Source organism: Drosophila subobscura, chromosome A (genome assembly GCF_008121235.1).
Source record: "Drosophila subobscura isolate 14011-0131.10 chromosome A, UCBerk_Dsub_1.0, whole genome shotgun sequence".
In the NCBI taxonomy this organism is placed as follows: Eukaryota; Metazoa; Arthropoda; class Insecta; order Diptera; family Drosophilidae; genus Drosophila; species Drosophila subobscura.
Window position 1 is genome coordinate 21623910 of NC_048530.1, and position 12449 is coordinate 21636358.

General features: G+C 49.0%; 5 protein-coding genes across 6 annotated transcripts in view; 1 reads left to right on the top strand and 4 right to left on the bottom strand.

Moving 5' to 3' along the window:
- Nucleotides 1-3524, top strand: part of LOC117890544 (homeotic protein ocelliless) — a 38503-nt gene extending 34979 nt beyond the window's left edge. The window contains exons 4-6 of one of the 2 annotated variants that reach the window (XM_034795472.1): nt 536-725; nt 2151-2823; nt 2937-3524. In XM_034795472.1, coding sequence (XP_034651363.1) covers nt 536-725; nt 2151-2823; nt 2937-3333 — 1260 coding nt within the window. In that variant the 3' untranslated portion in view covers nt 3334-3524. The remainder of the gene's footprint in view (nt 1-535; nt 726-2150; nt 2824-2936) is intronic. The other variant, XM_034795481.1, reaches the window with a different exon arrangement.
- A 581-nt stretch (nt 3525-4105) lies between these two features.
- LOC117890576 lies at nt 4106-4964 on the bottom strand. The gene has a single exon (XM_034795517.1). The coding sequence runs from the start codon at nt 4926-4928 to the stop codon at nt 4113-4115; it is 816 nt and encodes a 271-aa protein (XP_034651408.1). The 5' UTR covers nt 4929-4964; the 3' UTR covers nt 4106-4112.
- A 219-nt stretch (nt 4965-5183) lies between these two features.
- On the bottom strand, nt 5184-6386 carry LOC117890617. Its single transcript, XM_034795561.1, has 4 exons — nt 6040-6386; nt 5906-5971; nt 5724-5840; nt 5184-5661 (listed from the first exon to the last, which is right to left on the bottom strand). The coding sequence occupies exons 1-4, from the start codon at nt 6303-6305 to the stop codon at nt 5547-5549; spliced, it is 564 nt and encodes a 187-aa protein (XP_034651452.1). The 5' UTR covers nt 6306-6386; the 3' UTR covers nt 5184-5546.
- Nucleotides 6387-6483: 97 nt separating this feature from the next.
- On the bottom strand, nt 6484-8879 carry LOC117890558 (N-chimaerin). Its single transcript, XM_034795493.1, has 4 exons — nt 8477-8879; nt 7250-8407; nt 7082-7187; nt 6484-7010 (listed from the first exon to the last, which is right to left on the bottom strand). Exons 1-4 carry the CDS (start codon nt 8571-8573, stop codon nt 6851-6853), a joined length of 1521 nt encoding a protein of 506 aa, XP_034651384.1. The 5' UTR covers nt 8574-8879; the 3' UTR covers nt 6484-6850.
- Nucleotides 8880-9499: 620 nt separating this feature from the next.
- Nucleotides 9500-12223, bottom strand: LOC117890623 (myosin-2 essential light chain). Its single transcript, XM_034795575.1, has 3 exons — nt 12093-12223; nt 11949-11976; nt 9500-10448 (listed from the first exon to the last, which is right to left on the bottom strand). Exons 1-3 carry the CDS (start codon nt 12093-12095, stop codon nt 10036-10038), a joined length of 444 nt encoding a protein of 147 aa, XP_034651466.1. The 5' UTR covers nt 12096-12223; the 3' UTR covers nt 9500-10035.
- Between the last annotated feature and the right edge of the window lie 226 nt (nt 12224-12449).

The following is a 12449-nucleotide window of genomic DNA, read 5'->3' on the forward strand; positions in this document are numbered from 1 at the left end:
CTTTTGCAGATTGGGCGGCCAAAGAGGCTTATTGTGGGAGAAAAGGGTACAAGACATTGAGGAAATTAACCATGAAAGAAAGTAGTTGAAGCTTTTGTTATATTTGAAGTAATATTTGGATACAAATGCATACCTTAAGCTATAGATCCTGCCAATAGTTGTTTCATTCGCAAAATGCATGCAGAAGATTCATTGTAAAAGTCCAAAAATTACTCAAAAATCTCCCCCCTGAACGGAAACCCAACTACGCCCTTGGACTTCATGCATCTCTCTCTCTGTCTGCTCCTTTTGTGTGTGTCCTTTGCAGCTCAGCGGTTTATGGTCCAAGTATTAGCATTTAAAAAACATTCCATTTACATTTTTTCAATTTGAATGAGTTTTTTATTCAATAATTTGCAATTTGCATGCCATTTGGCTGCGACCGGAGGAGCATTAGCCATCCGAGCAAGAGGTCAGCCATGGTCCATATGGCGGCACTCCAGGCCCCAAATCCACCTTTCAAATGTATTAATGGAGTTCCAAATGCTTGTTTCAGGTCTGGTTCCAGAATCGCAGAGCCAAGTGGCGCAAGACGGAGAAAGTCTGGGGCGGCAGCACGATCATGGCCGAGTACGGGCTGTATGGGGCGATGGTGCGGCACTCGCTGCCGCTGCCGGATACCATCTTGAAGTCGGCCAAGGAGAACGATGCGGTGGCGCCCTGGCTACTAGGTATGGAACAGAAATGTAAATGCAACAATCATATCGAAACTATCAAAACTATAGCCCACATTCCGTGCCTCTCCCCACTCCAACCCACCACAACTATCCAGCCTTTGGTGCTCCTTCATTCATTCGTTCGGGCAATAAGAACAGACAACGACGCCCGAAAGGAGGGTTTAATTAAATGTTGAGCTGCACAAAGGACAGCAGCTCGGGGATTATAAAGTGCGCGGCTCCTGGGCGAAAATTGTGAGCATATTTGGCGAGCATGTCCAACAACGAGAATCGAATCTTTTCGTCATATGTTGCGCACATTTCCCGAAATGACTTTGCGGATTAACAGGCAGCCCTCTCACTCTCTGACAAGTGCCACCGGTTTGCCGAGCGGAAGGTCGCGGTGGCACTGGCACTGGCACTCGAGCCGAGGGTGGTGTCTCCGTCGCCTGCTCTGCATCCGGATGCGACTTCCTTTATTTGTTAATAATCGCTTAATAAATGCAAAATGCACACGCGATGCCACCAAGCAGGCAGAGGGGTTGTGAATTTCCCACTCCACCCCTTCCCCCCCACCCCTCCTCCACCGAATTCGCATCCCAATGAATTCCTGCTTTATTCGGCATTTATCGTTTATCTATTTCCATTGTGTGGCCTTTGGGCTGGGGTAGCGCAGCAGCGGAGTGGGCTTTGCTGCAAGTGTTTGGGGTTAGACGCATAGTTCATCGGCTTTTACCCACAATCCTCCCCTCAGCCTGCTGTCCCTCGCAAATTAATTCCCAAGTAGCCATGGCCAAAGTCGGCTCGAGCCTTAAGTGGCTTATCGACGACTTAGCGAGTGGTCCATGGCCCATAGTTCATCTGGGATGGCACTGTGTTCGGGACTTTTAATTAAGTCGATATGTCAAATTAGTTGGCAATTGAGAGGGCACATGAAATATGTATTCCAGTCTCTATGCTTGATCAATTAATTAGATGAATAATTGCTGGGCTGGGCGCATGCATAAAAGGACTTCAACTAGGAGCACATTCTGGTGGATTTCCCATGGTGGTTCTTGTAGTTTATCACACATTTATCAACCCCTTTTAATGACTTTTCATTGGCACTAAATCGTTATTTATTCCAGCGGGTGGAACCACTTTTTGTATCTACTTTTCTTGTCATAATACTTGCTCCTTCTACTCTTGAATCTATTGATCTATAATTAGCTTTTTAGCCAGCGGTCAAGAGCGATATTCGTTGTCTGTAATTTAAGTAATTCCTTTTCCTGCACAAAAACCTGTTTAGAAATTCAATTGCTGCTCCATCGATGTCTGACCATTCCAATCACTCCCTCGACCCGGTAGCACCTACCCATAACTCCACACTTGAGCCACATAGAGCCGTTAAACACCAAAAACCACTCACTTTCCGCTAAATGTATACATTTTGCACCTCTCTAATCTGTCCGTCAGGCATGCATCGGAAATCGATTGAGGCCCAGTCTGCACTGAAGGACGATTCGGGGGTGAGCGATCACGAGGACTCGGCCGGCTCGAAGTCAGCCCACTCCGAGGAGCTGCGCTCCCATTCGCGTGCGCTCAGCTCCTCCACGGAATCTCTGAACGTGGTCAGTCCGGCGCCAAGCAGTTGCAACACCATCGCCTCGACGGCACCGCCAACCTCGACAACGCCGCACGGCAGCAGCGGCTATGCGGCTGCCTCCTCGGCAGCCACCACGCCCACGGGTGCCACCACGAACAGCTCGGGCTCGCCCCACATCGAGCTGGGCTCCCCATCCCCGCAGCAGTGCCAGACCCAGGCGCAGGCACAGGCACAGCTGATGCAGCAGCAGCAGCAGCATCACCAGCACCAGAGTCAACATTACTTGTCTGGTGGTGTAGCCGCCACGGCCACGCCGAGCTATCATCCGCTGCTGGATGCGGCCAATGCTGCCGGAGCCGGTGTTGCGGCCTCCAGCAAGGACTTTCACTTGATCATGAACACGGCAGTGGCGGCGGCGGCTGCGGCGGCCCAACAGCAGCATCAGCAGCAGCAGCAGCAGCCCCAGATGCCGGCAGCGCCACCGGGCCTCCATGCCCATCATCTGGCAGCCGCACTCATGGAACACGATCCGGATGCGTTTAGGTAAGGGAGGCAAAAGCTTTTAACCAGCGGATCCAAGGCAGACCGAGGAGCGCTGCTGCAAGACGCGTGACGCAAATTTCTTTAATTCTTAATCAAATCCTCGCTTTATACAGGAACAACTCCATTGCCTGCCTTCGGGCCAAGGCGCAGGAGCACCAGGCGCGGCTGCTCAACAACGGTGGCCTCTTCCTGCAGGTGCGGAGCTTTGCGGCCCATGCACAGGCTCAGGCCCAAGTCCAGGCTCAGGCTCAAGCCCAGGCGCAGGCTCAGGCTCAAGCTCAAGCCCAGGCGCAGGCCCAGTGTGATATGCTGAAGCACAACGAGGAGCACAACAACAACAACACACAAGCAGGACCACCACATCCACATGTCAATCCACACACTCACACCCACACCCACTCCCACTCCCACACCCATTTGCAGGCCAACTCCAACTCCAATCAGCAGCACATCAAAATGGAGCTTACTGGCAGCGGCGTTAGGTCAATGGCCGCCTGCGAGGATGTCTGACGTCAGCAGGACATCTACGATATGCAGTAATATAGCCACATCTTCCCACACACACATGCACACACAAACCAAACCCGAACCAAATGAAGGATACCATTTTTTTTGTTTAGACTTAAGCAATTCATTGTCTTGGATACGAACTGTAATCGAATATTTTAACATGTACGCATACGTTTATTTTTAGCTGTAAAGACACAAAATCGTAATATTTTTAATAAATATTTAATCGAAATGCACTTTATTCGCCAAGCATAACATTCAAATCGAGTGCAAAGTCTACTCAGAAAATTATTACTGAATTCCTAGTGGAATTCTGTCGTGAATTGGAGGCCCATTTGCCGTCCATCTCTATGTCTAACTTGTATTAAAGTCTACACATATTTCCATTTAATTACACACGATCTACCTTTAAAGGCACTGCAGCGCCACCTGGCGGCATGACAAGCTACTGCTGAACATGGAATATATTCCACATTATCCACATCCTACATTCGACTTGTATTCTACACAGAGCTCCACCTCTCGAGCGTATAAAAGTTGTTCTGCTGTTGCGGCAGCACTTGGCGAAATGGCGTTAACCCCGAGAGGTGTAGAATACGAGTAGAATACATGTCCAATGTAGGCTGTGGAAGAGGTGCAATATATAAAATGCTCAGCTGTGCCCGAAATCGGGCAGCACCAATTGCCAAGTCTGCCCCTGCAGGGAAAGGTAAACAAACTTTTTTTTTTCTTCTACTGAACAATTTATTTGCTGAAAATCTGTTGCTGTATTTTTAAAACTATGTGTCCATGATGTAGTGCATAAATTTGCGATAATCGATGCCCTTGTCGGTTCTCGAATTGGATTTCATGCTGCCGGTGATGATGTCCAGCTCCCGCGCCGTGAATTCGGTCCCATTGCGATTGAGCAGCTCCAGCAACTTGCTGTTCGCGATGTAGCCCCTACATTCGGGATCGGCCTCGCGCAAATCGTCGATGAACTCGTCCCGCTTAACCATGTCCATGTCGACGGCGTTGCGTCCCATGGCCTGTAGATAGGCGCGCGCCTGTCGCAGCGTCTCCTCGGCAGCCTCATCGTGTGCGTGCATGTTCGCCACGAGGTCCTCGTAGTGGACATCGCCGTTGATATCCGAGACGGACGCGAGCACGCCAAACACATGATGCGCGTCGATGGGGTCGCCAATGGTTGTAAGCATTTTGCGCAGCTCGGAGTACGGCAGCTTGCCGCTTTGCTTCACGTCCCAAACCCGCAGGGCCCGCAGCACGTCCGGGGCCTTGGGTCCGCACTCCTCAGTGGCCAGCTGGCAGTACAGCGTCAGCACATTCTCGAAGCTCAGCCGCGTGGGAAACTTCTGCGGCATGTTGGCCTGCAGCCAAAACTGGGTCGGAGCCAGTCCCATGGCGTCCAGGCAGTAGCCCACATCGCCGACTCGAATGCCAGCAGGCTCGACGGGGTCGAACATGTTGAACATCTCCCACAGATTGTGCACCAGCGGCAGCAGCTCCAGCAGCTCCGCTTGCTTGTGAAAGAACCCAAGCTCAGGCGGTGGCCCTGCCTGAGGCAGCGTCCTCTTGCCTTGCATGGCGCCGAGCATTAATTTGGCATCAAAGAAAAACCGAAAGGCTTAGACTGTTGAAATTTTGTGAACAAATAAAATGTGTGTGTGTGATTGCCAGGCCTGCCGGGATCGGTGGACTATGCCCTGTAGGGTTATACCAAATAAAATGACAAAAACGCTGATGCTCAGAGGTCGTACAATAAATCTTTAATTCTATAAATTCGTTTCCTTTTACATTATAGTCTAGCAATATAATTTATCACAAGTGTTTTTATGTACTTAAAACTAACTAGCTGCTTGGAGGTATTCGAAGTTTCTTTGATTGTTTGTTTAGGGATCCTTTTCCCATGACCAAGCTCACATTTGCGACGTTCCTTTATAATACTTGTGGCTTTTCACCGCGCCCTCGTGATTGAAGTTCACTTCGCCTGCCTTGTCCACATCTACAAGTACAAGGGGGCCATCTGTGACTTGTCCCACGCGTACGGCTTCGTAAATAATCGTCGACTCATGAGATCCATTGGGCAAGAGATCGAACTGCGCTGGCGGCACGCGGACAATTGTACCGGCAGGCTTTGTAGGAAACTGCCTGAGCGGGAGAGCGGGCCTAAGTGGAAATACATTTGTTAAGGAACGAAAGCTAATGCTACTTACTTAGGAACTTAGGTTCAGTTCTGGTTCTTCTGGTCCAGCCTTATCGGAGGCGATCTTGGGAAGTGCATTTATCTTGATATTGTCAACCTTCCGCGGCTTCTTTTTAGCAGGAACTCTGAGCGGTGAAGCAGATATAAATGAAATGCCATTTCATAAAGAACGAAAGCTAAAACTTACTTTGGAACTTTGAATAATCCCGGCTCTTCTGGTACCATTTCAGCCTCATTGGCGGCGGACTTGCCAAGTTGTTTCATCATGATATTGTTAACCTTTCGCTGGTTTATAGGGGCAATTCTGTGCGGTGAAGCAGATATAAATTATATTCAATATTTGTAGGGTCTAAGCCTTAAGCTACTTACGCTGGAGCTTTGCTTGCTGCCTGTTTCTTTGGTATCTCCCCTGACTTCTTCTGCAACGCAGCAACGCTGAGCGGAAGAGCAGTTAAAAACTAAATTGAATGTTTAAAATAAACACACAAAATAATTGCACTTACGTTTCAGACTCCACTGTTACATTTTTCGGTTGAACTTTTGGTTTCTTTGCTCTTTTTTCTTTCAGTGCCTGCTGCCTCTTGGTTTTTGCTTCATCCTCTAGTTGGCGCAGGATATCATTCATCAGCTCGTCGTCCTCTTTAAGCAAGATATCGTCGTCCACTTCCAACGCAATATTCTGAATTTGTATTGGTTGGTTTGCCGCTACATTTCCTTTCTCGGCAGCCTCCTTTTTTTCTTTGATAGAAATCATTGTGTCTTGATACATCTTCTCCTTTACTTTGCGAAACTGGCGAACTTCTTCCTTGTCAGCTGGTTCTTTCAGTAGTTTTTCCTGATCGGAAACTGAGAAACGTTTTGCCGCTTTTTGACAAGTCTTCGATAGTATGCGATAGAAATCGAATACGCGCTCCAACGGACTCGATTTAAACAATTGTGGTGGTAGTTTTATATAAATAAAATAAATATGTATATTTCTTGTGACGATATTATCGTAGGAGTATGCTAAAAGTATTTCAAAAGTTCAGTAAATTCGTACGTTAGATCCCTACAACATTAAATGCCTTCTACTTTTGTTCTTCGATGTAATCCTTACAAAACTGGGGAATTTTAAAGCGCTATTCATGGATACTTAGGCTACATTTTTGGTGGACATATCGAGGATGCATCGAAAGTTCATTAATAAATTAAGGTAAATGCTGGGCAAGCTGCCGATTAAGGTGCGCAGCTCATGAGGGAGCAGGAGATAGCTGTTGCTCCCTCTAGTGTGTGGTGTTCTCCCTCTGGTCTGTGCTTGAGGCTTTCGTGTGGCCCTCAAGCAAATATGGTCTTGCAGTGGGTGATTAGCGAGGAGAGCATGAATATCTCCTCGGTCAGGTTCGTCATGTGCTGTGGCGTGGCTATCAGCGTGGGGGCGAACACGGTGGCCAGGTTGTGCTCGTTCATCTTATTGACGGCATAGTGGGAGGCCACGCTGCAGCGGATGGGATGAGGGGACTTTCAGTTGGGTTTCAGTTGCAATGGGAGTGGCAGCAAACTACTCACCGCTTCAGGTGCTCCAGCATGTACTGCAGGCAGCTGTAGTGTGCCGGCGGCAGACGCCGCACTGCCTCTGACATCAGCTGCAGTTGCTCCGCCTGTTTGCTGTTCCCTGAAACGTTTTACATGGTCTTTAATTCCAGATCACAAATCAAATCAAAGGACAACACTTACGTCCGGCAGTCATGAAGCTGGGGTACGCCTGGAACGTGATGAGCGGCACGGGCAGCAGCCGCAGGTAGAGCTTTAGGGTGCCAGCAATGACATTGACGTTGCCGTAGGCCGCCTCGGACATGTCTGTTTTCTCGCCCTCCCGGTCAAGGGCCAGCTTGAGGGCCTCGATCTCGTCAGCGAATCCCGAGACGCGGTAGATGCCCTCCTGAAGCATGCCCCGGGCCTCGACCTCTTCCACGCAGCGACGCACAACAAAGGGGATCTGGTGGCGCGGATCCAGCTGGACCATGGTCGCCAGATCGGTGCCAAAGACGCCGCGAATCCGCTTCAGATCGGGCACACACTTGGGCGGCACCAGCTCCGAGCATTTGGTGTGCGCCACAAAGCCGCAGGCCTCGCACTTGACGCCCTGAGCGGTGAAGCCCCACAAGAAGTTGGCGCAGAATTCGCACCAGTTGAGGCCCTTAAAGGTGTGCACCTTGAAGTGGTGCAGCTTCTCGTAGATCAGCGGCATGGGATCCACTGCAACAGCGGGCGGCTGACTGGCCGACGGCTGCGCCGGCGTCAATGGCACGTCCACATCCTTGGGAGCGGCCTCATCCTTTGCTGCGCCAGTGGCAGCAGCGGCTGCGGCGGCGGCAGCGGCATTAGTCTTGCCCAACTCATTGGAGAGTGCTCGGAGCTTGCGACCGTTGAGGGTCATGTAGGGACTTTGCTGGTAGCAGTTTTTGGTTTGCTGATTAATCTGCTGTATGATGGGGCTGGCATGGAGCTGCATGTGGAAGTTGATGAGGCCGTCGGCCACCATATCGTACACCGAGTCGAAGCGCTTGTCCTGCTCGCGCAGGTAGTGGCCCACGCCGGGCTTGTGGAACAGCTTGTAGTGCTTGGTGCGCTTGTTGAAGCGCAGGCTCAGCGTGTAGAAGCCGTCGGACATGGGGCTGCGCCGCACCAGATAGCTGCCTTCTCCTCCTGTTAGACCGAGCAGATGCTCGGCCTCCAGGTGGCCCATCAGGCCATGGTACTCTGAGCCGTACAGCCGCGCGGCCTGGTTGTCCAGCTCCACTTCCTCGGCGGTGCACTTTGTCGGCGGCAGCGGGAGAGTGCGCTGGCAGCGCATCGGACACGGGGCCGGTGCCTCCAGCTGGATCTTGTACACTAGTCAAGATAGAGAGAGAGAGAGAGAGGTGACCACCGGTTGCTACTCGTGATGGCTGAATCACTTACACTCGGGCTTCCACACCTTTTGCACTGGAGAGCTGGGCTCGCCGCCGCCTCCGCCAGGCAGAGTGGCGACAACGCCCGCGGCAGCGTTTCGGGCCATGGTCCGCGCGGACTGGACTGCAGCTAAGCGAAACTAAAAGCTCTACCAAGGCGAAAACTAAAGGAATGCAGTGGTTCCCAGTGAAAAAATGTTTAAAACATTTTCGCTTTTGTTTGCAAACAGTTTTCAGTGTGACCGCGGATTCATCGACAAACTTTACCGACATACACCTTCTAATTTTCAGAATCTACCGTAGACAAACCGATGTGTGTCCATGGGCGGGAATTATATTCGTTTATTTTCATTTTCGGTAAAATATTAATCACTCTAAGCTATCATATTGTTTTTTAAAATAGATGAATCCATTTTCTAAAGTATCGGCCAATTAATTTGTTTTGAATTAGCAGAGAGTAGGGCTGTCAGGGCACCGCAAGAAAAGTACTGCGTGTCGCCGATACCCAAGTATCGTCACACAACATTTGTATTCATATGGTTGGTTGTTTGGTTGACCGCCTCAAAGCTTGAGATTCTATCGTTTCTCTGCCGCTGCGCTGCCTTCATACTCGATACTATGTGTCTCTCGCTCATACTGTATTGCAATGCGATAAGCTGGCGCTGGCAACCCTGAGTGGGCGCCAATTTCAAATTGCTCTTCGAAATTCCTTGTTCTAAGAGGAAAAACTTAAATGTTATAAATAAAACATGTACAGTTTCAATTGGTTTAATTTATTTTTAAGTACGGTTTTTTCTCTTGTAAAAAGAACCTTCGCTCACTCGCTCTCTTTATGTTTTTCTTCTGTTTATTAAATACAAATATTAAATTATTAAAAAAAAACATGTAAAAATTTGAAATGCGCATTTAAATTCAAACAAACATCATACGCTAATCATCCGATTTGTTTTGTTTAGTTTAGAAATACTTTTCATCATACTCTTGCTGCTATGTGGACATCGGGATCCCAGTCCTGCATATATTGTATAACATTTTTGTTTTGTTTTTTTAAGATTAGAGTACGCGGTACAAAAGAAACGCCGGAATATCGGGTTTAATTACTGTTCAAATGTCTCTTATTTCTTTAGAATAATACGCACAAGTTATTCACGCGGCCATGATGATGTGTACTGGATTAATTCGTTATTCAAGAGTCTACTGTATCGATGGTTAGTTAGTTTTTGGGGCAAGGCGGAAGAGCTGCCCTGGTCTCCAGCCCGCTGCTCCAACTGCTCTTGCTCTACTTCTTCCATCGTTGGTCGTTGTGTTCTGTTGTCTTTCGTTGGAATATTGATTCTGATCCGTCCTTCGATGGACAAAAGGACATGGGGCATAGGAATATGTTAATTGGAATTTCGGAGTTGGAAATTCTGGCGGAATGAACTACATTTGGATCGGCCATCGACTATGTTAGCTGTTAGCTGATAGCTGATAGATTGGCAGGTGTTTAGTGTTGTTGTTGTTGTTGCTACTGTTTGTTTTGTGTGGATGTTGCTGCTGCTAGTGTTGGGGTGGTGGAGCACAAGCTTTTTAGCCGCTCATGACCATGCGGACAAACTCCTCGTAGTTGACGTTGCCCTGTTGGTCCTCCATGTTGGCCAGCAGCTGCTCCACATCCTCGTCGGTGAGCTTCTCGCCCAGCGTGGTCAGTAGATGGCGCAGCTCGGCAGACGATATGTAGCCACTGGCGTCCTTGTCAAAGTGACGCAGTCCCTCGATGAAGTCATCGGCCGTGTCCCCGGAGCGGGCCTTCGATATGGCCTGATAGATGGGCAGAAACACCTCGAACGAGATGCGCTCGTCCGGCTTCAGCTGGTGCGTGCACTTCTTCACGTCCGACTCGGTGGGATTCTGGCCGAGGGCGCGCAGGCATTCGCCCACTTGGGCCAGCTGGATTTTGCCATCGCCGCGATTGTCGAACAGATTGAAGGCCTCCTGGAACTCTGCAATAGCCGAACAAAAAACATCGAGACAGAGTGTTAAAAATGGAACAATAGAATCTCTCCCTTCTCTCTGCATTAACCTTCCACCGTAGTGAATGTTGGCTTCACATGCGCTGTGTAGTAATACATGATGAACCGCTTTGATGACCGCCTCGCCTGCTACTGACACTCCAACTCCGGCTTACAGATTTGGCCTGCCTCGCAGGCTGCCCCACGAGTAAAAGCAAAAGCAAAAGCCAAAGCAGCTGCAGCAGCAGCAGCAAGAGAACGGATCATTTTGAGCCTGCATTCAGAGGTGTACCCTGGAAAGGGGTGTTTACAGTCAGCATCTAGACTCCCACTCTACACATAACAATTCCTCGCCAAAGGATGATAATATCTAAAGGTTTACTTAAGTGAAACTATGGAGCCCAAGCATGATTTGAATCTGCGCGGTGTATATATGAGTTATTCGCCTTCAAACTGTATTCCTTTCGGTGGGTAAAGGGTATCTATGCTTCTATAGCACAGGCACGAGCGGGATATGTTGTTGTTTTGGCCATTGCATGCTCATATGGCAGCCCAAAATGGCCATAAAAGCAAACAATTTCAGCGCATTTTTGCCCATTTTTGGCAATGAATGGCGTAGCGGCGCCGCAGAGCAACGACTGCAGTACGCGGATTCGCGGTTGAATGCGGTCAGGGGCTGACGTCAGAGACTTATCGGGCGGGCGGGTAGAGCACACACTGGAGTGGCTAATCGAGCAGCAATCGATGCTGATTAAGTTATCAGCAGAGCAGGCAGCGAGCAAATAGCGGGGGGAGGTGGAGTAGAGGTTCGAGCGTTGCGTAAAGATCCGCCATAATGGCCGTCAGGCCGGGGCCTGGTCGTGGCATCGAGATGCATTTGACCCAGACGGTGATGGTGGCCCGGTCTGGTCCGCCTTAAATGGCGGCAGCCGGTCGGGCGACCGCTTTGGACATGGCCGAGATGCGAGAGATGTGGCGATCATATCGGATCGCCACTGCAGTTGCCGCCGGGCAGTGGACGTGAGCTAATCCCTGCAGTTCATTCTCCTCGTATCGAATCTTCTCCTGCCGTTACCGTTGTAATTGCTGCTGCTGCTGCTCTCTTTATCACCACTGTCGTTCGCCGGGTGACTCATTCCAACGCGATCGTATGGCTGCCTTCCAGTGCTTTCCCCTCCTCACACCCACCCAACAGTCGATGAGTATTTGTTTTATCAATGATTCATACACCGCATATGAATATGTGTACACACACACACATGCATGCACATATTTCTGTGTCATCGCCTTCACACACACACGCATTCCAATGCAGAGTGAGAGCGAAAGAGTTGAAATGTGCCAGCGCATGCAAATAACTGTTTTTTATGTTGGTTTTTGTTTTTGTAGTCGGTGAGGCTGACATGGGGTAGGGGAGGGCTTTGAGCTGGCACTTTGAACTTCCACACACGCACACACACGCCCACTCAGAGTGAGACAGAGATAACTCACCAGCCAACTGATCCTCGGTGTAAGCTGCCTGAAAAAACCAAACAAAAGAATGCATTAATTTCCAGCATGAGTTAGTGGAAAAGCTACATGTAGCTATTGATCTATACATTGGCCACGATTTCAATTACTTGTCGGCCCACTTACCATATCGATTTGTTGGTAGGCTGGCTGGGGAAAATAACAACACAAACACGGGATAAATTGAGTGCGAAGGCAAAATTTTGATGCGACAAGCAGTGTGACCGCGGACTTATCGATTTAATATGCACCTGACCCTCAAAAATATAGCGAAATATAACTTCTCATATTAAAAATATACCGTAAATATACCGAATCGTATATAATACTCGGCGATATTGATATTATATTTAACATAAGCAGCTATTTGGGACTCAGCATTCAAACTGTTGTTCAATCCGATTGATTAAAATATAGAATATGTGTATATTATGCATAGAGCATAAGTGGCAATAATATTTAATTCTTGGTGCCTGAGATAAT

What these genes read in the sequence shown, in the direction of transcription:
- LOC117890576 (XM_034795517.1), bottom strand. Translation starts at nt 4,928, where the DNA reads ATGCTCGGCGCCATGCAAGGCAAGAGGACGCTGCCTCAGGCAGGGCCA.
- LOC117890617 (XM_034795561.1), bottom strand. Translation starts at nt 6,305, where the DNA reads ATGTATCAAGACACAATGATTTCTATCAAAGAAAAAAAGGAGGCTGCC. An exon ending in GCAGCAAGCAAAGCTCCAGC is followed by an intron (nt 5,841 to 5,905) that starts GTAAGTAGCTTA and finishes TTCACCGCACAG; the next exon opens with AATTGCCCCTATAAACCAGC. An exon ending in GGATTATTCAAAGTTCCAAA is followed by an intron (nt 5,662 to 5,723) that starts GTAAGTTTTAGC and finishes TTCACCGCTCAG; the next exon opens with AGTTCCTGCTAAAAAGAAGC.
- LOC117890558 (XM_034795493.1), bottom strand. Translation starts at nt 8,573, where the DNA reads ATGGCCCGAAACGCTGCCGCGGGCGTTGTCGCCACTCTGCCTGGCGGA. An exon ending in CAGCTTCATGACTGCCGGAC is followed by an intron (nt 7,188 to 7,249) that starts GTAAGTGTTGTC and finishes AAAACGTTTCAG; the next exon opens with GGAACAGCAAACAGGCGGAG. An exon ending in ATGCTGGAGCACCTGAAGCG is followed by an intron (nt 7,011 to 7,081) that starts GTGAGTAGTTTG and finishes CATCCGCTGCAG; the next exon opens with CGTGGCCTCCCACTATGCCG.
- LOC117890623 (XM_034795575.1), bottom strand. An exon ending in CACCGAGGATCAGTTGGCTG is followed by an intron (nt 10,449 to 11,948) that starts GTGAGTTATCTC and finishes CGGCTATTGCAG; the next exon opens with AGTTCCAGGAGGCCTTCAAT.